This window comes from Cetorhinus maximus, chromosome 8 (assembly GCF_964194155.1).
Source record: "Cetorhinus maximus chromosome 8, sCetMax3.hap1.1, whole genome shotgun sequence".
Taxonomy (NCBI): Eukaryota; Metazoa; Chordata; class Chondrichthyes; order Lamniformes; family Cetorhinidae; genus Cetorhinus; species Cetorhinus maximus.
In genome coordinates this window covers 21,248,197-21,272,200 of record NC_135886.1, presented here as the reverse complement: position 1 = coordinate 21,272,200, position 24,004 = coordinate 21,248,197, and the positions used below count along the sequence as shown (strand labels likewise).

General features: G+C 43.8%; 1 protein-coding gene across 1 annotated transcript in view; it reads left to right on the top strand.

The window, feature by feature from the left end:
* Positions 1–3,972: 3,972 nt before the first annotated feature.
* Positions 3,973–24,004, top strand: part of cd34 (CD34 molecule) — a 65,622-nt gene continuing 45,590 nt past the window's right edge. Inside the window, exon 1 of the mRNA XM_078546584.1 lies at positions 3,973–4,272. Within this exon, the coding sequence (XP_078402710.1) occupies positions 4,203–4,272 (70 nt within the window). The 5' untranslated portion in view covers positions 3,973–4,202. The remainder of the gene's footprint in view (positions 4,273–24,004) is intronic.

Sequence of the window (24,004 nt, the reverse complement as noted above, 5' to 3'; positions counted from 1 at the left end):
TGTAACTCACTACTGGGTTCATTTAAAAAAATTATTCATTCACGGGATGTGGGATTCGCTGACTAGGCCAGCATTTATTGCCCATCCCTATTTGCACTAAATGGTACACACTGCTGCTACTGTGCATCCGTGGTGGAGGAAGTGAATGTTTGTGGATGTGGTCCCAATCAAGCAGGCTGCTTTGTCCTGGATGGCATCAAGCTTCTTCAGTGTTGTGGGAGCTGCACTCATCCAGGCAAGTGGGGAGTATTCCATCACATTCCTGACTTGTGCCTTGTAGATGATGGACAGGCTTTGGGGAGTCAGGAGGTGAGTTACTTGTTGCAGGATTCCTAGCCTCTGACCTGCTCTTGTAGCCACAGTATTTAGATGGCTAGTCTAGTTCAGCTTTTGGTCAATGGTAATCCCCAGGATGTTGATAGTGGGGGATTCAGTGATGGTAATGGCATTGAACGACAAAGGGTTTAGATTCTCTGTTGTTGGAGATGATCATTGCCTGGCACTAGTGTGGTGCGAATGTTACTTGCCACTTGTCAGCCCAAGCCTGGATATTGTACAGGTCTTGCTGCATTTGGACATGGACTGCTTCAGTATCTGAGGAGTCGCAAATGGTACTGAACATTGTGCAATCATCAGCGAACATCCCCATTTCAATCCTTATGATGGAGGGAAGGTCATTGATGAAGCAGCTGAAGATGGTTGGGCCGAGGACACTGCCCTGAGGAACTCCCGCAGTGATGTCCTGGAACTGAGATGATTGACCTCCAACAACCACAATCATATTCCTTTGTGCTAGATATGACTCCAACTAGAGGAGATCTTTACCCCTGATTTCCATTGACCCCAGTTTTGCTAGGGCTCCTTCATGCCTCACTTGGTCAAATGCAGCCTTGATGTCAAGGACTGTCACTCTCACCTCACCTCTGGAGTTCAGCTCTTTTGCCCATGTTTGAACCAAGGCTGTAATGAGGTCAGGAGCTGAATGGCCCTGGCTGAACCCAACCTGGGTGTCAGTGAGCAGGTTATTGCTAAGCAAGTGCAGATTGATAGCACGGATGATGATACTTTCCATTACTTTACTGATGATCAAGAATAGATGGATGGCCGGGTTGGATTTGTCCTGCCTTTTTGTGCACAGGACATGCCTGGGCAATTTTCCACATAGGCAGGTAGATGCCAGTGTTGTAGATGTACTGGAACAGCTTGGCTAGGGTTGTGGCAAGTTCTGGAGCACAAGTCTTCAGTACTATTGCTGGAATATTGTCAGGCCCCATAGCCTTTGCCATATCCAGTGCCTTCAGCCGTTTCTTGATATCACCAAAAGTGAATCCCATTGGCTGAAGACTAGCATCTGTGATGCTGGGGACCTCCAGTGGAGGCCGAGGTGAATCATCCACTCGGCAATTCTGGCTAAAGATTGTAGCAAGTGCTTCAGCCTTATCTTTTGCACAAATGTTCTCGGCTCCCCCATCATTGAGGTTGGGGAAATTTGTGCACAGTGCCTCATGGATGCCCAGTCTTGAGTTGCAAGATCTGTTCGAAATTTCTCCCATTTAACACAGTGATAGTGCCACACAACATGATGGCGGGTATCCTCAATGTGAAGGCGGGACTTCGTCTCCGCAACGGCTGTGCGGTGGTCACTCCTACTGATACTGTCATGGACAGATGCATCTGCAGCAGGCAGGTTGGTGAGGATGAGGTCAAGTATGTTTTTCCCTCTTGTTGGTTCCCTCATCACCTGCCGCAGATCCAGTTTAGCAGCTATGTCATTTAGGACTCGGCCAACTCTGTCAGTAATGGTGCTACTGAACCACTCTTGGTGATGGGCATTGACGTGCCCATCCAAAGTACATTCTGCGCCCTTGCCACTCTCAGTGCTTCCTCCAAGAGATGTTCAACATGGGGAAGCACTGATTCATCAGCTGAGGGAGGGCCAATTGTGGTAATCAGCAGGAGTGTTCCTTGCCCATGTTTGACCTGATGCCATGAGACTTCAGGGGATCCTGAGCCGATGTTGATGACTCCCAGGGCAACTCCCTCCTGACTGTATACCACTGTGCCACCACCTCTGCTGGATCTATCCTGTTGGTGGGGCAGGACATTCCCAAGGATGATGATGGTGTGTCTGGAACATTATCTATAAGGTATGATTCCATGAGGATGACTATGTTAGGCTGTTGCTTGACTAGTCTGTGAGATAGCTCTCCCAATTTAGGCAAATGCCCCCAGATGTTAGTATGGAGGACTTTGCAGGGTCGACAGGATTGAGTTTGCCGTTGCCATTTTCAGGTGGTCAATGCCAGGTGGTCCCTCTGGTTCCATTTCAGAGGGCATGTAAGAGTCAACCACATTGCTGTGAATCTGGAGTCACATGCAGGCCAGACCAGATGAGGACAGCAGATTTCCTTCCCAAAAGGCCATGCTTCAGAAGGTTGTAGGTTCAAGTCCCGCTCTAGGGACTTGAGAACATAGACCCAGATTTTCACTCCATTGGGGCGGAAATTCAGGAGATGCCATGGAATCCTAAGTCTCGACCCCAAACATGGTACATCCAATTTTTACAGGGTCGGGAGAGAGGCATGTCAGTGCTCATGCATGCACAGTTCACGAAGGCAGCTGGCCAGTTAAATCACCAGCTGTCTCCATTGATGTGGGGTTTTGGTAGCCCAAGAGTGTGAAACCCAGACTGTGCAGATTCGACCAGATAAGAGGAGGTCTGAACTTGGTGGATTCTTTTGGATAGCCAGGGTATTCCTTTGGAGAGGTAAGGTACCCCTTTGGATATGGTCCCTGGACGCGTTTGGGAGAGGTAATGCATCCTTTGGGATTGTTAAAAGTGAGCATTACTGTGGGTAAAGCCGGCACCTCCAATTGTTTGCATAAACTCATTGGAATGGTCGAAGGTGTCAAGGAGTTGTCAAGCTATCAAAGAACTGTGAAACTGCCAAAGTATACTCAGTGAGTTGGTATGGAGGGGGTAAAGTGGGTAAGGTGGTCGGTGGGGGTCATGGGTTGGCATGAGTTGGCACTGTTGGCATAGAGGCTATAAAGGGCCATAGGGGTGTGGGGGACATAGGAGGTATGAAGGACCATGGGGGTGTGTAGAGGCACATGGGGATATGAGGGACCATGGGGTTGATGGGGGGCAAGAGGTGGCATAGGTTGACATGGATGGGGTATGAGGAATGGGTGGGGGTGAGGGGGTGAGGGCTGTTTTTGTTATAATATTTTTAAAAATAACTTCAACAAAATAACGGAGCACAGAGGCAGGCCTTCCACCCAGCAGCCTCTGCACCCAGCAGCCTCTGCACTCATTCCAGGAGTGGTGGCTCTGACTTCCAATCCGACTCGCAAGGTCCCATCTACACTCTCAGATGGACAAAGCAGATCCCATGGCATTTTTTCAAAGAATAGCAGGGAATTTCTCCCGGTGTCTTAACCAAGACCTAACCCTCAGGCAACATCACTAAAACAGACTATCAGGTCATTATCACATTGCTGTTTGTGGGAGCTTGCTGTGTGAAATTTGGCTGCTGCATTTCTTATAGTACAACAGTTGCTAGACTTAAAGTGTATTTTATTGGATGTAAAGAGTTTTGGGGCATCCCGAGAAAAGCCTTATGTAAATGTAAGGTTTTTTTAAAATTCCGAAATTCAAAACAGTGCATGCCATAAAGTTGAACTTGTTAACTACAATCCAAACATATTAAGGCACTTTTCACATTTGTTCCAAAAGTTCAAGGGTGTGGCTGACTTAGCAGGATAGGGTTAAAAGTGACACACTTAATTGACGCGCGCTCCACTAGTCAAATCCCAAAGGAAATGAACCAGAACAGAGTCCAGGGGAAAATATGTTTCATGAAGGGGTGTATAACATAGAGAAAGCTTTTGTGACCTAACAGTTCTTTGTTTTTTTTACTGTTTCCTGATGCTGCAGCAGCTATCCACTTAGCAATTATAAACATTTCCCCTTACTTAGGGCGCTCCAGATATGGAGGTCTGCTTTTCGATATCCCTGTTCCTGAATGTATTTGTCATTAAAGGAGGTGGAGAGAATGGGAGGGGGCTATCAGTATAAAACATCCAGTCTCAGCTAGACCACTCCAAAGCACACTGTGTGTAATGCTGGGCACTGACTTTACAGAGTAACCAACAAGAAACTGCAGTACGAATTTAGCTTTTAAACATCATTGTCTATCATGTGGAGTTTAGTGAACATTTCAAAAGGACATCAGTTCTCCCTAATGCTGTGTGCATTGTGTTTGATTGGTAAGTAAAAGCATGGAAATAATTGCCAGCAAGTTGCTTCTGATAAAATGAAAAATATATTATATTAATTTCCAAATATGACAAGGAATATAATTTTTCTTTAGTATATTTGTTAAATATTTCCTTTCTCCTAAATATAAGTATTTATTCATAAACAGGGAACAAGGTTAATGCTAGATTTTTCAAATGCAGAGTTGTCTTAAAAGAAAGTCTATTGAGTATCATACTATTAATTTTGTTAAAATGTATGCAATAATGTAGAGAATTAAAGCAATGGAAATTATCAATTTTCAGAAGGAAACTTATAGCATTGAGTTGCTGATAAGAATTCTGACCTTGGACTTTTGTTCACCTCATATATGGTAACATTAGTCTGAGCAAAACTCCAACATATCAATGATTAATTAATACAGCTGTAACGCTTTTCATTTAAAGATTCAAGCACATCTTATAATTCTCTACCATTTTCAAAAAGGTGCTTACTTGAGATTGTGTGAAAAGTTTATATATTTCTCATAGTTCTGACAAATACTCCATTGTTTTAAAACCATACCAAGCAAACAAAATTGTGCAGGCTACTACAAATTTAATAAATTTCTAGCAAGTTCTGCAACAAAGTGACAAAATTAATTTCAAAGAAATAATAGATTAAATCATTACAATCAAGTATGTTCTTGATTGCATTATCTTGATAATGTTCAGGAGTATGTGCAAAAGACAAGGAAATTAATTCATGCGATTTAGATACTAGTGAATGTCTTAAAAAAGTATTTATACATGGAAAAATAAATGCTTTGCGATCTAGGAGAAGGTAGGTAGAGATAAATAGAGTAAAAAACTCTGAAGAATGAATGAATGAATAATTGAAAGTGTGATACTTAGAAAAATGTCAGTGGAATCATTATTTCAGTTCACATGTGCAAGCAATTAAGGGTGCTGTTTTAAACTGAATGGAGATTAAGCAAAATCCTGTTATTCCCTCAGCTCCACCCTGGACAAGAGAAGCCAAACATCGGCATATTTTGCTGGGTTTTAGACTTGGATTTATGATAAGGTTCCAATTGGTCAAGAGTAGGGTGTAAGGAGATTTCTACTTAATACTTGGACTCCTGTAGGCCAAAATAATCCATGAGCGTTGATACATTTATGACTTCTCATTTATTATTGTCTTGATTCTTAGCTGGTTGATTTTTTAAATCACTTAGGCACGTCATCAAGTATAAGGGTCTCTAAACTAACCAACTGAGAAATCCAAACAAAGCAGAGTTTCTGTTTGTCCAATTTGGAGTGCAGAAGCTCTCCCTGCAGTCTCACACTCCAGTTACTGAGAGCTCAAACTCAGATTGACGGAGCCAAATCTTAGCTAATTTAAAAGCAAAATATAGTGGATGCTGGAAATCTAAGCAAAAACAGAAAATGCGGGAAAAACTCAGCGGTCTAAAAGCATTTGTGGAGAGAGAAAAAAAAAGAGGGCAGAATATTGCTGTTGGCGTGCGGGGGCAGGCCCGACATGCCGACACGTAAAATGACACGGGGTGACGTTCTCTCTGGGACACCCTCAATCACCCCCACGTCACCTTCCCGTGCAATCGCAGAAGGTGCAACACCTGTCCCTTTACCTCCTCCCACCTCACCGTCCAAGGGCCCAAACACTCCTTTCAGGTGAAGCAGCACTTCACTTGCACCTCCTTCAATTGGTCTACTGCATTCACTGTTCCCAATGCGGCCTCCTCTACTTTGGAGAGACTAAACGCAGACTGGGTGACTGCTTTGCGGAACACCTTCGGTCTGTCTGCAAGCATGACCCAGACCTTCCTGTCGCTTGCCATTTCAACACCCCATCCTGCTCTCATGCCCACATGTCCTTCCTTGGCCTGCTACAATGTTCCAGTGAAGCCCAACGCAAACTGGAGGAACAGCACCTCATCTTCTGATTAAGCATTTTACAGCCTTTTGGACTTAACTTTGAGTTCAACAACTTCAGACCATGAACTCTCTCCTCCATCCTCACCCACTTTTTAATCCCCTTTTTTCAATATTCATTTTCATTGTTTAATTTGTATTTTTTATCCACTTTTATTTATTTATTTTCATTTTTATTCATTGTTTTATCACCGCATTTTATCCTATTTTCAATCTTTTTTCCCACCACCATCCCCTCCCCCCACCCCACCCCCACAAGGACCATCTATCATTTGTTCATGTTGTTCTTTCCAGAGAGTTTACCCTTGTCCTGCTATTATCACATTCTTCTTTCTTACCTTAATTCCACCATCAGCACCTCCTTTAGCCAGTATCATCATTATTGACACCCCTTTGTCCTTATGTCCATGACATCTCTGGCAATCTCTCCTTTACCTCCACTTATCACTGGCCTTCTATCCAGCTTCACCTGCTCCACCCCCCCTTAAACAGTATAAATTCAATTACATTTTTACTTCTCTTTAACTTAGCTAGTTTAACCAGCTAAAATGGCACATCATGCCAGACAAAGCACGGGTAGACTTTCTGCTATTTCTGCAGCAAGAACCACACTACTGTACCCACTTTGGTACAGATTTGGAACTGAATGCAAAGCATCCCAGTGTACAGTAACAGATTGCCTGCACACTCCTCCCCCACCCACACCCCCCACCCCCCACCCCCCACCCCACCTTCCAGATTCCATTAGTGAAATGAGCAGGCTGGCTGGTGCTGGTGAATCATCGGATGTGTTCTGGAATACTGCTTCCAGTATTAGATTCCAACATCTGTTCAGAAGTTGGTTCTGAACATCCATGGGCGTGTAATCTTGGATCCATCTAAAACCCAAAGGGACCTCAATCAGGTAGTTAATCATTTGTTGGCCATTAGCCAACTATGAGCACTGGTTTGAGCCTTCACTAGGCAGACAGTAGGTACCAGGAGCTCCTTATGAGCAGAATTAGCAACATCACTTTAGAAATTTAGAGCTCTGGCTACTTCTCAACCCAATCATTGTGGGCACTGTACCTGGATATAAGATTCTTCTTCTCCGGGTAGCATCCTCGATTACCTGAAAATTGCTAAACCATGGCTTAAGCATTGGTTTTACCACAGAGCAGGGAGATGTGGCAGGCCCCACGTCTACCTCAGCTGGAATGGGGATTGAACCCCATGCTGTTGGCATTATCCTGAACCATACACTAGCCATCTAGCCAACTGAGCTAACCGGCTCCACAGATATAAGATTACATATTCTCATAACCACCTTCAGGTAATGCCTTCCAGCATCTGTTGTCCCAAGTCCTAGAATTTCCTCATGGAGAAAATGGAGTGTGATATATGTCTATTCAGGAAGATGACAATAGTTACTAGCCACCATCAGTTTTTTATCACCCATTCATTAGACATTTGCCATCAACGTAGTGAAAGAACCTAAAGAAGACAGTTTACAATGTGATGTACTGGATGCCCAAGTTCAACACAGTGTGCCAGGCTTATTCATCACCAATTGTATAATCCAGATCCATGGGCAGAATTTTACGTGGGTGCGCACCTGACCTGATCGGGTGTAAAGTAGCGCGCGATGACGTCGGGCAAGCCAGCGTGAAATCGCAGTCAGAGGCCGATCGCGGGTGGCGGGCCATTTCCCGGCCATTCCCAGGCCCGCCTGCCCAATGACCCGAAAATTAGGCCCCATGTGTGAAGGGCTTTAGTGAAGAGTTATGTACCTGTGAAAGGTTAGTGTAAGTCAGAACTCTCCGTTCCTGCAACTGCTTCTCACTCTTGCCACAAATTCACTTCATAGAGAATGCATTGATCTAACAGTGATTGGGTCATCATGGGGTATAAGGTGCATTTATGTTAAGCACAGGAGGATAATAGCAATGCATTCACACACTTTATGATCAGTTGTGCTGTTGCCCATACCATTTATGAGCAGTTCCTCAGACCAGTAAGGGTGATTCAGTAATTTACCATTCCCAACTTGCAATTTGTGATTTTCTGTCCCTTAAATTCCCAAGTTAAATCTATAAAATTGCTGATTTAGTTGCCGACAAGTAGTGCTGTTGCTAGGCCCTTCATAGGAAGTTCCTGGCACCTGTTCCTCTGCCATTTCCGCCAACTCCAGCATGATGCCACCACCAAACACAACTTCCCCTCAACACTCCTGTCAGCATTTCGTAGGGACCATTCCCTCCGGGATATCCTGGTTCACTCCTCCATCACCCCCAACACCTCGCCCCCTTCCCACGGCACCCTCCTATGCAACCACAGAAGGCGCAACACCTGCCCCTTTACCTCCTCCCTCCTCACTATCAAAGGACCCAAACACTCCTTTCAGGTGAAGCAGCGCTTCACTTGCACCTCCTTCAATTTAGTCTACTGCATTCGCTGCTCCCAATGCGGTCTCCTCTACATTGGAGAGACCAAATACAGACTGGGCGAGTGCTTTGCAGAACACCTTCTGTCTGTCCGCAAGCATGACCCAGACCTCCCTGTCGCTTGCCATTTCAACAAACCATTCTGCTCCCATGCCCACATGTCCATCCTTGGCCTGCTGCAACGTTCCAGTGAAGCCCAACGCAAACTGGAGGAACAGCACCTCATCTTCCGATTAGGCACTTTACAGCCTTCTGGACTTAACATTGAGTTCAACAACTTCAGACCATGAACTCTCTCCTTCATCTTCACCCCCTTTTTTAATCCCCATTTTTCTACATCCATTTTTATTTTATGTCCACTTATTTTTATTTTTATTCATTTACCCGTGATTTTATTCCCTTTTATGTCCCAGTTTCTATCCTTTCTTTTCCCCGCCACCATCCCCCACAGGGCCATCTGTTACTTGTTCCATTTTGTTCTTTCACACAATGCTACCCTTGTTCTGATGTAATCACATGCTGCTTTCTTACCTTTATGCCACAATTAGCACCTTTTTTAGCACTAACCACTACCACCAACACTCCCTTTGTCCTTCAGTTTATGACATCTTTGTCTGTCCCTCCTTTGTCCCCACCTATCACTGGCCTTCTATCCAACTCCACCATCCCCCCCCTACAAACAGTATAAATTTCATCACATTTCCACTTCTCTTCAGCTCAGAAGAAGGGTCATATGGACTCGAAATGTCAACTCTATTTCTCTCTCCACAGATGCTTCTAGGCCTGCTGAGTTTTTCCAGCATTTTCTGTTTTTGTTCCTGGTACATGTTCTCTGTGCAGTGAAGGCTCAAACCCAAATAAGTAATTCAATTCCTAAAAGTCTCACTTTTGTAGCAAAGTACATTCAAATAATATAAAGTTAAGAACACTTTGCGATAACTGGTGAAAGAATCAGTGGGGAAGATGACGGGAATTTATGCTTTGCAGTGATTTGTTATGATCTGGAGTTCACTATCTGAAATCAGATTCTATAGTAACTTTGAAAAGGAAACATTTGCAGTGTTACCAGAAAAAGACAGGGAGTGAGACTAATAGGATAGCTCTTTCAAAGAGCCGATGCAAGCCCAATGAGCCGAATTACCTCCCTCTGTGCTGTATGATTCTATGATTTCATAATTAAGTAAAGCCTTCATGACTGCTGGAAGCCACTTACAGATGCTTTAGGGAATTGTGCAACTTTGAATTGCTCTTGGTGGCCTGAGGACTAGTGATCAGTGTAGCAGCTGCTAAACTTCAGTGGTGAAAATTTGTTCCATTACTTGCCTGGTGCTTTTCCATCTGTCAGTTCCTCATGCAGCTAAAGGAAGGACATCATTCCAAAGTTTACTGGATCAATACTGTAACTTAGACAACGCAGTTTCCTTTACCCAGTGTAGCCTTGTCTCCTCAGTGACTTGAGGTTAAAAGTTTCACACCCATTTTCTACATGAAAATTAACACAAATGTTAGATATTTGGGTCAGTGTGTGTCCTCACCCACATGGGATCCTGTGAGCAGGTCAGATTTTGCAAACATACAGGTATTTTGATACAGCGTTAATTTGGTTACACAGTGAGTTCTGTCCAAATGTGAGACAATGCAGAATGTTTGGAGATTACTATGTTCTGTTTTAAGATGTAATCTTCACCAGAATATCCAATGTGATAGTTTCGAAGCAGAGAAATTTGTCACTGGACCTCGTTATTTTAAACTATAACTTTTAATACTACCTGTATTTGTCAAAACACATGCACTTTAGTTCCCTTATTTTTTATATTATTGACATCAAAGGGACAATTTTCTGAGACATCAGATAACTGTTAGGAAGAGATTTTTAGAATTTAGCGGCAATGTACAAACAAGGCAGTTAAGCTAAAGAGGGAACCAGATGGTTCAATGAGTTAAAACACTTGTCTCTCTGGGGGCAGAGTTTGAATCCAGCTCAGATTCATAGAGCCTCCTCTTTCCGCAATAATAAATACAGGAAGACCTGTATGAAATGGGCCTGTGCTCTCTCAATCTCGAGCATGATGCAACAGCACAAAAGGTTCACAATTTGTGCAGGCTTAATCAATGCCTGAGCTAGCACGTTCACGTGTGGAATTGGGCCATGCAGACAACTTCTGCTCCCTGTGAGTTAGTTGCACGCAGCTGGAGCAGCATTTGTGGTCTCCCAATTGACCTCAGTATTTCCGGGTGCCGAGGCTTTGATTATCATCCAGTGTTCCCTCTTTTGACCGCAGTGAGTCCTGCTGAAAATGCACATTGGTGGATATCAAGTGAGAGCAGGATTGGGCTCAGTTATGATGATCCTCATTAGACCAACGCTCGCCAGGCAGGCTCACAAACAACAACATCGCTATTTGGTTGAGGTAACAGATATAGATCAGTGCCCATGAAACAGTGCTAATGGGAAAGAGAGAAATTAGAAGAGAAAAAAGCGCGGACCCATTCAGGGTGATGTTAGCTCTACCTGTCTTGCTGTACCCGGATAGGTGGGCAGTTAAAATTGCCCAAAGTACTTAAGCGCCCTGAAGCCATTGAGAGCTACCTGGTCCTGAATTTCACCCATTCTCCTAAGCAGTTGGCAAGGACACCTGTCCAAATCTGGTAGCATCCTTTTTAATATTTGCATGTTGAGTCCCGATGGTGACTTGAGGCCAGATTCTCTTTTCACTAGATGGCCTGATTAAACAGCAGCAATGATCGAGTTTCCCACCAAGCCAACCCTGCGGGGAAGAAGATCAGGGCCAGAAAATGTCTAAAGAGTTAAGTTTTTAAATTTGATCTTATTTTCCTTTAATTACGCCACATGTGTGTCGGTGCCTTGTGAGAATGGTTAAATGGCCTGAACAATCTCATCCTATGTGGGTTTAAAGGTTAAGCCACAGGCTGCATCTGAATAAACATCATTATTTAACTGCTGTAATTATTTCTTAGTCTTATTAATCATTGGTTCGATGACATATTTATGGTAAAAACACAGTTCAGCCAGATTTTAAAGTGCATCCTGTCACCTCTGCTATAAATAACGATCAAAGCAATTTCTTTTTCACTCAAACAATGCAGACCATTTGTTTTTAAGAGTAACTTTGCATTTCAAGAGGCCGGCAGAGAGCCTTGCTTCTGTCCCTTCGCATGTATGCATTTGGCACTAATAGAGGCTATAATGTCTCACCTATCATACTTCCTGGTTAAAACAAAGGTTGCATTGTCAACATAATTCATCCTTCCTTTTGAAAATATTGAGCTGGGACTTGCTGAAATGGGACACCTCACGCCACACGCCATTAATTAGACCTTTTCTGCACCATTCTGCTCGAAAGAAAGTTGCACCGTAACTTGCTGGAAGTATACATCATCAACAAAAAAGATGTGATGATTTAGAAAGAGGAACAAAGGAGAAGGAGTGTGAATTAGAGTCAGAACAGATAATGGAAGACAAATAAAGAGAGCCAAAGAGGATTAGATTGAGAAAGAAAAAAGAAACAGAAAGTAAAATTGTTAAAATTTGACATTTGACATTTTCCCTAACAACAATTTACAGCATGCAGCATTTGTTTTACCAATGGTGAGAGGGACGTCAGGAGGCCTGCACCCGCCCATGGGCCAATTGAGTCGCTCCTCCTGCCACTGCTGGGATTTAACCAGCAGCAGGAGAGGCCTAGGTCAAGCATCCAGACTGGCAGCTTTCACTTGGAGGGTAAGGAGGTGTCTCCTTAATGGGCCTGCTGGGCCCAACAAGGGGCACCCTTCCTTCGTTTTCGCCTCCTCCTGGCCTGTCTGCCCCGGCTCCCCAGCCCCCATCGTCCCCCTCGTTAACCCCCCCATCCCAGAATAAAATATCTTCTGTGGCCTTATCTTCCTCCTGCAAGTTGGAACGTGCATTGTCCAGCCAGTAAGAACACTGTTTTCAAACACGGTGATTAAATAATATTTTACCTCTTTGGCTTGAATTGTGAAAACATAAACTAAAAGGTGAAGATTTTTCAGAAAAAAAGTTACCTGCTAGAATCAGAGGGCGGAATTTTCCATCTGCATTGGCGTCGGGCGTTATGGCAGGCCTGAGCAGACAATAAGGCAGGAAGGCCAAAAATCGGCTTCACGACATTGTGAAACCAGTTCGCTATTGTCTGCTCCTTCCGTCAATGGCGGGCCACCTTTCCCGCTGCCACACGTTGGGAATGTCATTTTAATACATCTGCATCTACTTGGAGGTGTGATGGATTTGTGAGTGTGTGAGTTGAGAGTGATGAGAAAAGTTACTTACCCTGCTGTAACAGATGAGAGCATTTATCCTCTTCCTGCACTGGGTGACTGTCTTCTTTTGAATGGCATTGGCACTGACCACCTCCCATGCTGGATTGGTGACCATGCTTGCTGGCCTTCATCCAGAGCGGGGGTAGAGGACTTTGCGGTGGGCCTCCGCTGCATCCAGTAGGCGCTCGAGGGAGGTGTCGCTACATGTGGAGGCAGCATGTTTCCTCCCTTTGGCAGCCATCAGTTCCCAGCAGCTTCCTATCCCTTGAAGAATGCTAGCTCTGTGCAGGGGCGGCCTTTAAATATGGCGCCCGGTTTACTGACAGCAGCATGCGAATCAGAGGCCACCCCGCCAGCGGCCTGGCAAGTTTCCTGGGAATGCATAATTAATGAGGTGGGAATGGGAGGATACGGCGCGAGAATCCGCCATTGCAGTGGGCGGGTAAAACGTCCTTTTTCCCGCCTGTTAGCACATTTAGTGAAAATCTGGGACGATTATTCCCAGAGTTTTTAATAAACTCATTTAATCATTGCAGTGTATTTTGGATCAGGAAAAATATCTGATAACATGAGGGTCAGCAGTAGCAGTTTGATGCAAGGCTGGTGGCTATTTCATACTCTCATGCTGTGGTCAAGTATTTTCTAGAGTTGCTATCCTACTAACTGTGGAGTCACTGTTGTGGACGCAATGTACAAAAAAGGTTCGTGTGAAACAAACTAATGTGAAACACAGATGAGAGATGGATTGCTGCACAATAATGCGACAATTACCCAAACCTCTAAGTTGCAGTCTTTATTTTTAGATAATTGGTAACATCTTTAATTTAGAAAACAGATTTAATATATAAATATACCAGCTTTATAACATTTTCTAAGACACGTGGTTTACGTATCCCAAATTACTTTCACGTACTTGTGCACGCAAATGAAAATGTTAGTTTGAAATAAGCCACCCGTTCATCATAACTTTTAAAAGCATCTCCAGTATTTCGATGTGCAGAAAGAATTACACTTGTCATTTATAGGAGCACAATGTCCAAGGTAGATCTTTGAGTCTGTAACATTTAGTCCATATTTCAGGTGAAAGTATCAAATGCAACACAAATGATATCTCCCGCAATCTGTTTGGATTCTTGATATTTAGATCATATCGCTAAAGGCCCAATGGTTAAAGGACATTGTTTAAAGCTCCATATCCGGTCTCCATCTCCAGTATCTTAATAAGAAAGTGCTTGTGGAACTTGAATTAACCAGTTTACTGATATTACCAGGAAGCTTTTAATCTCAAGAATTTAAATGTGCTTTGTTTCTAATCAATGCCCCTCTATTATTAAAATAACACAGTTTGGCTCTCAAACCATATAAAATTATCAGTCATAGTTCACCATTGAACAATCTGATCTGACAGCTATAATAAGCAAACTGGCCTTGTTAGATTCCACACCAGTTTTCCTACTCTCAGCCTGGCCCTGTAATCAGCCTCCTCATACCTATTCCTTCCAACTCTGCAACTAGCCTGCTCCATCCCATTAGCCTAATTCCCAGTGGAGCCTTTCTGTTCCCTGCCCCACATCTATGGTTCCATATCTCAATCCAGTCCCTAATCTCATCCTGAACATTGGTCCTATCTACAACCTCGGCTCTGAACTGCCTCATAATCCCCAGGTAATTTTACAGAACCTCCCATTGCCTTGGTCTAACCATTTTGCCCACTGTCAGCCATGGTGTTCTGTAACCTGGCAACCAACCATATTTACATGTTCAACCCTCCAACTCAGAGCTATTCCTTACAGATAAGCAAACACTGTGTGGAAAACAAAATCCAGAAAAACTTGTGAAAACAACTGAATTGCATTCAAATACACAGGCTGAAAGATCTGCAAGACTTATTTGCTTGGTAACAGGTTGTATTTGATAAGTGAGGTCTGCATCTATTGACATACAACAACAATTTGCATTTATATAGCATCTTTAATTTGACACCGAGCCACGTAAGGAGATATTCGAGCGATAAATCAAACCCTTGGTCAAAAAATGAAATTTAGGAAGTATCGTAAATAATGTTGAGAGGTGGAGAGTTTAGTGAAGGAATTCCAGAGTTTAGGGTTGAGGCAACTGATGGTGAAGTGATAAAAATTGAGGATCATGCCAATCAGACAAGCAATGACTGAATTCAGCTCCATCTAAATCTTCTCCTTTTATCAAAACAATAGCATCCTCACTTACTTCCATTTTTACGGACACTGAATAGGTATATTTACATTTTCATAGTGAAAGATGAGATAGTTGAGATACTGGATGAGCGAAAAATTGTTAAAGATGAGGTATTGGATGGGCTGGTTGTACTTAAAATTGCTAAGTCACCAGGGTTAGATGGGATGCATCTGAGGATGCTGAGGGAAGTAAACGTGGAAATTGTGGCAGTATTGGCCATAATCTTCCAGTCCTCCTTAGATATAGGAGTGGCGCCAGAAGACTGGAGAAATTTGAATGTTACACCCTTGTTCTAAAAGGGTGTAAGGATAAACCCAGAAATTACAGGTCAGTCAGTTTAACCTTGGTGATAGAAAAGATAATCCAGGACAAAATTAACAATCTCTTGCAACAAGTTTGAATTACTTAAGAAAAGCCAGCATGGATTTGTTAAAGGAAAATCTATTTTAACTAACCTTATTGAGTTTTTTGATTAGGTACCAGAGAGGATTGATGAGGGTCATGCAGTTGATGTGGCTTACATGGACTTGCAAAAGGTGTATTATAATGTGCCACATAATGGGCTTGTCAACAAAGTTGAGGTCCATTGAATGAAAGGGTCAGTGGCAGCATGAATACAAAATTGGCTGAGTGATAGGAAACAGAAGTGGTGAACAGTGGTTTTTCAGTCTGGAGGAGATGATGGGGTTTTCTAGGAGTCAGTCCTAGGTCCGCTGCTTTTCTTGGCATATATTAATGACCTAGACTTGGGTTTACAGGGCACACTTTCAAAATTTGCAGATGACACAAAACTTGGGAAGTATTGTGAACTGTGAAGAGGATAGCAATAAACTTCAGGAGGACAAAGAATGAACAGCCAGTTGGCAGATGAAATTGAATGCAGAGAAGTGTGAAATGATACAATTTGTTAGGAAGAACCAGGAGAGGCAATATAAAATAAAGGATGCAATTCTGAAGGGGGTGCAGGAGTAGGGAGACCTGAGGTATATGTGCACACTGTTACAATCCCAGCAGATGTAAATACTGGGCAAGTCAGATCTCAGAATGAAACCTGGCTTGATAGATTCTAATTTTTTTTAGAAACCATGGAGATAAGTTACTGAACAAATTCACAGGAGTCTGCTGATGAACTTTTAATATAAAGAATAAATATTTATTAAAACAAGAAAAGTGAACCAGACAAAAAGGTTGGAAAGATCTCCATACAAACACAAGAAAATGATTCAAATCGCACTATTCCATTACCCAGCAGTATGATTACAGGCGCATAAACCAGTGAAGAGTTACCACTATCTTGACACAAAGGCTTCTTGCTTGGGACTAGCACAATTGCCAACAGTTTTATTCATGTTAATTCCTGATCATTCGCTTAAGGCTTTTCACACAACTTGTATCTCTCCCTGAGACACCCAACATCACATTCTAAACTTACCTTACCACTGCTTTAATGGCAGAGTAAACACAAGTGTAAAAATAGTTGGGTAGTAATAGTGGGGGATTTCAACTCCCCCAACATTAACTGGGTTAGTCATAGTGTGATAGGTTTAGAGGGAATGGAATTCTTAAAATGCATCCAGGAGAGCTTTTTAAGCCAGTACGTAGAAGGTCCTACAAGAGAGGGGGCGGTCCTGGACTTAATTTTAGGAAATGAAGCCAGGCAAGTGATAGAGGTATCAGTGGGGAAGCATTTTGCAGACAGTGATCATAACTCCATTAGATTCAAGGTTGTTGTGGAAAAGGACAAGGATGGGCCAGAAATCAGAGTTTTAAATTGGGGGAAGGCTGATTTTTATAAGATCAGATATGATTTAGCCAGAGTGGACTGGGAGCAGCTATTTTTAGGTAAATCTGCGTCAGAGCAGTAGGACTCATTCAAGAAGGAAATAGGGAGAGTACAGGGCCAACATATTCCAATAAAGGTAAAGGGTGGGACCAACAAATCCAGGGAACCCTGGATTTCGAGCGATACACAGGATTGGATTAAGAGAAAAAGGGAGACTTATGGCAGATACTGAGGGCTCAAAACAGCGGAAGCCCCAGAGGAGTATATAATGTGTAGGGGGGAACTTAAAAAGGAAACTTGGAGAGCAGAAAGGGGGCATGAAAAAAACATTGGCAGGTAAAATAAAGGAACATCCAAAGTTATTTTACAAGTACATTAGGAGTAAGATGATAACTAGGGAAAGAGTAGGGCCCAATAAGGATCATAGTGGTAATTTGTGTGTGGAGCCGGAAGATGTAGGTAGGGTTCGAAATGAATACTTTGTGTCGGTGTTCACAAGTGAAAGGGACGACATGGGTATGGAAATCAGGCAGAAGGGCTGTGATATAATTAAAGAAATTAGCATAGAAAGGGAGGAGGTTCTAAGTGGTCTGGCAGGCTTAAAAGTAATTAAGTCTCCAGGCCTGGATGGAATGTATTCCAGGCTGTTGAGTGAGGCAAGGGAGGAGATAGCAAGGGCACTGGCAATAATTTTCAATACCTTTCTGGCCATAGGAGAGGTGCCAGGGGATAGGAGGACAGCCAATGTGGTACCATTATCCAAGAAAGGAGGAAGGGATAAAACCAGGGAACTATAGGCCAGTCAGTTTAACCTCAGTGGTGGGGAAGCTATTGGAAGCAATTCTGAGGGGCAGAATTAATCTACACTTGGAGAGGCAGAGATTAATCAAGGACAGTCAGCATGGTTTTGTTAAAGGGAGGTCATGTCTGACCAATTTGATTGAATTTTTCGAAGAGGTGACCGGGTGTGTAGATGAGGGCAATGCATTTGACGTAGTCTATTTGGACTTTAGCAAGGCTTTTGATAAGGTCCCGCATGGGAGATAGATAACAAAGGTAAGAGCCCATGGGATCCAAGGCAATTTGACAAATTGGATCCAGAATTGGCTGAGTGGCAGGAAGCAGAGGGTGATGGTTGAGGGGTGTTTTTGTGGCTGGATGCCTGTGTCCAGTGGGGTTCCGCACAGATCGGTATTGGACCCCTTGCTGTTTGTGGTATATATAAATGATTTAGACTTGAATGTATGAGGGTTGATCAGTAAGTTCGCGGATGACACGAAAATTGGTGGGGTGGTGAAGAGAGAGGAGGATAGCCTTAGATTACAGGAGGATATAGATGGGCTGGCCAGATGGGCTGATCAGTGGCAAATGGAATTTAATCCGGATAAGTGTGAGGTGATGCACTTGGGCAGGACAAACAAGGCACGGGAATACATGATGAATGGTAGGACCCTGGGAAGTACTGAGGTTCAGAGGGACCTTGGTGTGCATGTCCACTGGTCCCTTAAGGTAGTGGGACAGGTTGATAAGGTGGTTAAGAAGGCATATGGGATACTTGCCTTTATTAGCCGAGGCATAGAATATAAAAGCAGGGAGGTTATGCTGGAACTGTATAAAACGCTGGTTAGGCCACAGCTAGAGTATTGCGTGCAGTTCTGGAATCCGCATTATAGGAAGGATCTGATTGCACTAGAGAGAGTGCAGAGCAGATTTACCAGGATGTTGCCTGGGTTGGAGAGTTTTAGTTATGAGGAGAGATTGGATAGACTGGGGTTATTTCCCCTGGAGCAGAAGTGGTTGAGGGGGGGGCATGATTGAGATGTATAAAATTATGAGGGGCATAGATAGGGTAGACAGGAAGGAACTTTTTCTCTTGGTGGAGGGATCAATAACCAGGGGGCATAGATTTATGGTAAGGGGCAGGAGGTTTAGAGGGGATTTGAGGAAGAATGTTTTCACCCAGAGGGTGGTGGGAATCTGGAACTCACTGCCTGAAAGGTGGTACAGGCAGAAATCCTCATAATATTTAAGAAGCATTTGGATGTGCATTTGCGATGCCATGGCATACAAGGCTATTGGCCTAGTGCTGGAAAATGGGATTAGAATAGTTAGGTACTTGTTTGGCCGGCGCAGACTTGATGGGCTGAAGGGCCTTTTTCTGTGCTGTAGACCTCTATGACTATGACATGAGTTCCCTAAACTCAGATTCCCAGTAGCACCTCTGCTAAATTCATCACTTTATTGAGTTCTATGGCTGATGTTTCAGTTAACTACCATCCCGATAGCCTTGTGGCTTTACTTTTCAGAGAGCTTAAAATCCTTTTTTCTCTCTCTCTGACAGACACTGATCCCTCTCCGTGTCCCTTTGTCACTTGACCACTGTTGCTAGGTAACAGCACAGTTTTTTCTACTTTGTGCTTTTCCCAAAATCACTAAACTCCTACTCCTTTTAAACCATTTTTTTTAACTTCAGGATTTGTAAAACCTCATTAAAAATGTATGTACACAAACAAACCCAAAAGGCCTGACCTTTTAGTCAAGAGTCCATCCAGACTTTCCAGCACTAAGGCTCACAAACACAACCTAAATGGAACCCTTTCTACCTTACTTAATGCACAAATATATATATATTCAACTTAAAAATTATACATAGGGCCATAACTTCCAACTAGCTTTGGGAAGTGCTGGCCCACAGGAATTAGGAGAAATAAAGGCACACTTACCTGGTCTTGAAAATGACGCTGGCCCTTCCATTCACCAGAGCTGCTTGGGGCCTGCATCGAAAGACTCCTCGCAGGCCCCAGCGAAGTGTAGCTCTGGCGGAGTCATGGAGGCTACGCCCCCTTTTACAGCACTCACTGCGGTAAAACAAGTAAGTTTAAAGGGCCAAGGAAATTGACAGGCCAGGGAGAAGATAAGTGTCTAAGGTAAGTGGATAGGATTTGGGGGGTGGGGGGGTGGGAGGGGGGGGGGGGGTCCAGGTGGGGTGGTGGGGGGGGGGGTCCAGTGAGGTGGGGGGTGCTGGAGGGTTTGGGGGGGTGGGGTGTTCCATTGTGGGGGTTGTCCCGTGAGGGGGCCAGGGGTGTGGGGGGAATCCCGTGGGTCAGTCTGGATCTTTACAATAGCTACCCAGAATTTAGAAGAGGTTTTAATTCTTCTAACTTTCTCTGAGTAACTATTGGTGTAACCCTGGCGGAACCATCCGAAGTATGCAATTTAAGTCGCATTTTCAGTTGGTTCCCAGCGCTGGGTAGTTGTCCAGAGGAAGTGTGCGCTTCTGGGCAACTGCCATGCAAACGTTTACCTGGGTCTTCCGAGAGGGATTCCCCAGCACATCTTGCGGTATCAGCCACCCCAAATCCAACGCTGGGGAGCTCGAAGATTACGGCCCATTATTCCCAACAACACATCATTGAAGATGGCAGGGCACTTTAAGGAAGTGGTTAGAAAGGCATACTGGATCCTAGGCTTTATAAATAGAGGCATAGAGTACAAAAACACGGAGGTTATGATGAACCTTTATAAAACACTGATTCAGCCTCAACCGGTATATTGTGTCCAATCCTGAGCACCACACTTTAGGAAGGATGTGATGGCATTAGAAAGGGTGCAGAAAAGATTTATGAGAGTGGTTCCACAGATGAGGGACTTCAGTTACATGGATAGATTGGAGAAGTTGGGACTGCTCTCCTTAGAGAAGAGAAGGTTGAGAGGAGATTTGATAAAGGTGTTGAAAATCATGAAGGTTCTGGACAAAGCAGATAGAGAGAAACTGTTACCATTGGCGGAAATATCGAGAACTCACAGAACATTGATTTAAACTGGTGAGCAAAAGAACCAACGGCGACATGGGAAAAAACAGTTTCAAGCAGCAAGTGGTTTTAGGATCTGAATTGCACTGGCTGACAGTATGGTGGAGGTAGATTCAATCATGGCTTTCAAAAGGGAAGTAGATAAACACCTGAAGAGAGACAATTTGCATGGCTAAAGAGAAAGGGCAGGGGTGTAGGACTAGGTGAACTCTTGCAGAGAACTGGCAAGGACAAAGTGGGCAGAATGGCCTCTTGCTGTGATGTAACCATTCTATGAAATGTATCTATTTACAATTTGACATTTTACCTTATAATCAAATATATTTATATGTAACAATGTGAATAATTTCAAATTATATACTTGTTTTTATTTACTATCATATGGAATTGGAAAATTTGATTAATTTTGTCTTTTACACTGATATTTATTCATTGTTCCCTATATTGTATATTCTCTATGTTTATGATGGTCAGCTACTCATTTGTAATGATTTTATAACAAGGTGCAGCCACAGCTGAGAGGCACACATTGAATTTTGTTAGTGTCGTTCATGCAAGAAATATTTATTTATCCAAGTGCAGTGAGTGTGTATGCATTTATTTATTTCTAAGTTCCATTTTTCATTTTTATTAAAAACAAAAATCATGAGGAACGCCTTGTGAGATCTGTTAGTTTTTCAAAAAGTTTCAGATGGAATTGTGTAAAACTCTAATTATTTTACAGTTTTGAATATATATTTACCAGAGATCATTAGAAATTAAAGAACATCATCTTTGAAAGGAGCTTAAGATCTAGGTTATCTCGTGAAAAACTGAATGTCAAGCCTGCTGTAATAGAGTTTGTGCAGAATATTTTGTTAATTTTAACCTATAATCTACACAGTGTAAAATCCTTATTCAGATTCTATTTGCATTACACATTGGGAAAGCCATTGCTTATTTAAACAATTAGCAATGCAAAAAAACCCGTAATGATCAAATCTACAGAAATCTTTTAGGTAAATAGAAAATTAACTTTCAGTGTTCGGTTCCACTGTGTGTCAATGAGGTGCATTCACATGTGTGTATTGAGTAGTAAGTCTTCGTATCACTGTCATGATTTGGACACTCTTCAGATACTATTTCACGTGTGCAACACAGAAGATTGCATACAAAGGCAAGCCCTTGCTTCCTATGAGCTGAAACGTTGCATACAAAGCAATCATTGGGCAATGATCTTATATATTTTCAAGATGTACACAGGAAACAAATGGGTTCAATCTTGACTTTTGGTAGGCTGACTGGCTTGGCCATGACCACATTTTAAAGGCACAGACAGTGACTCCATGCTAGGGTGTTTGTAAGGGCTGTGCATTTAAGTGATCAATATTAACTATTTTTTAACATCTGGACAAGCTTTGTATTCAACACGGCTTAAACGGTTCATTTAGACAAAGGTGAGTCTGCCATTGCTTTGGTATCGGCACAAGAGACGGATAATAGTAATGCTGAAATCCTACAAAGAAATGTTAGAGGTATAGAATCCTTCATGATTTGAAACAAGACTTATCTGTCAGACTGCCTGCTTCTAAAACTTCTCAATCATATTTAATGAAGACTGACACCTGGATATTATTTTATGTTGGATTATCAACAGATTTCATTTCATTGGCTTCAGATTTCCCAGTGGCTCATGCTGGTGGTGAGCAGTAACTGCTAAAAAGGCTGAGGGTGGAATTTCCCCTGAATTGCACTGAGTGAGGTAGCGGGCGGGTAAAATGGAGTCCTACCCGCCGATAAAAATGGCGGGTTTTCACGCCGTATCTTCCTGAGTCCGCCTCATTATATATTCACCCCTGCGAAACATGCCATTTCCATGGCAGGCGGGTTCTCATTCGCCCGCTCATCATCACCCCGCTGTTGCATCACGCCGGCCGCCATCTTTAAAAGGCAGCTGCCAGCAAAGTGCTCATTGCCACCAGCTCACCACAGCTGCCTGGGAGACATGACCAGCAAAGGCAAAAAGACTGCAGCCCCCCTGCTTCAACGACGGGTCCCTCGAGCGACAGCTGGATGCCATGGAGGCCCGCCGGGATGTGCTGTCAGCTCTGGCCACAGGATGGGCAGCAGTGTCACCAACATGGCTTGAGAGGCAGTGGCAGTGGTGGTCAGTGCGAACGCTCTGCAGAGGAGGACTGCCATCCAGTACCGCAAAAGGATGAATGATCTCCGTTCCACCAGGGTAAGTCACTCTTTTCATCACTCCCAACTCACACACTCACAAACCCATCACACATCCACAGGGCCCTCACTCACTGCCAGTGCAAGGGACATCACCATTCATTCTTTCACACACACCGTCATTGTCCTCATCCCATCCATGGGACCAGGCACACAAGCCAGGCATACTTATCATCTGGCCTGGCAGGTGTCCTGGTACACTCTCCCCATCTCTATCCATGCAGGACAAACTCGCTCACAACAGGAGGGAAAGGTCGCAGACAGGTGGAGGAATACCAGAGATCAAAACAGGGCCATCCAGCTGGCCAGCGAGGATCTGGACCAGTCCTGTGCTGACGGTGAGGCCAGCGCTGCTCTACCAAGTGAGGATCCAGCAGTGCAACATCCATCAGACAACCATGCTGTGAGTGATGTGTCCTCTTTCACAGGCCACTGCCATGTACTCCCCTTGCTTTCGCAGGCACACCTGCCAAACAGCCGATAGAGTCCATGACCCAGGGCCTCCAATCAAGCTCCGAAGAAACTTCTGAAGAGGAATCTGGAGGCACCCTCCCTGAAGTCCCGTCACAGCGCTCACCCACACCTTCTACCAGCGCAGAGACACACACCTCGGTGGCATCTAGCTTTAGAATAGCCTTGGGATCACAATCTGGTGAACACATCACACTTTCTGATCCACAGTAGGCAGCGGCAGGGACTTCCCAGGTTCCCGGCACTCGGAGGATTGCTGGAGGTCAGAACGTTGCTGAGTCCGAGTCAGATGATGAGCCTCTGAACTCGGTCATGTCACAGTTGCTGGAGATGCAAAGGCAAGCTAGGGAACATCAGGAAGGGATGTCCGCTGCACTCCTCAGATTGCAGGCATGATGGAGGAGTCTGTCTGCCTCCAGGCTGAGGTGGTAGTGCCAGCATGCCAATGCACCGAGATCAACAGTGGCAGGATGGCATCCACCATGGAGACCTTGGTCCAGGACGTTGTTCCTGCACTGCTGCATGGGTTTAACTCCATCACTGATGCCACACTTGGACTCCAACTGTGTGTATGCGAGAGGGGTGCT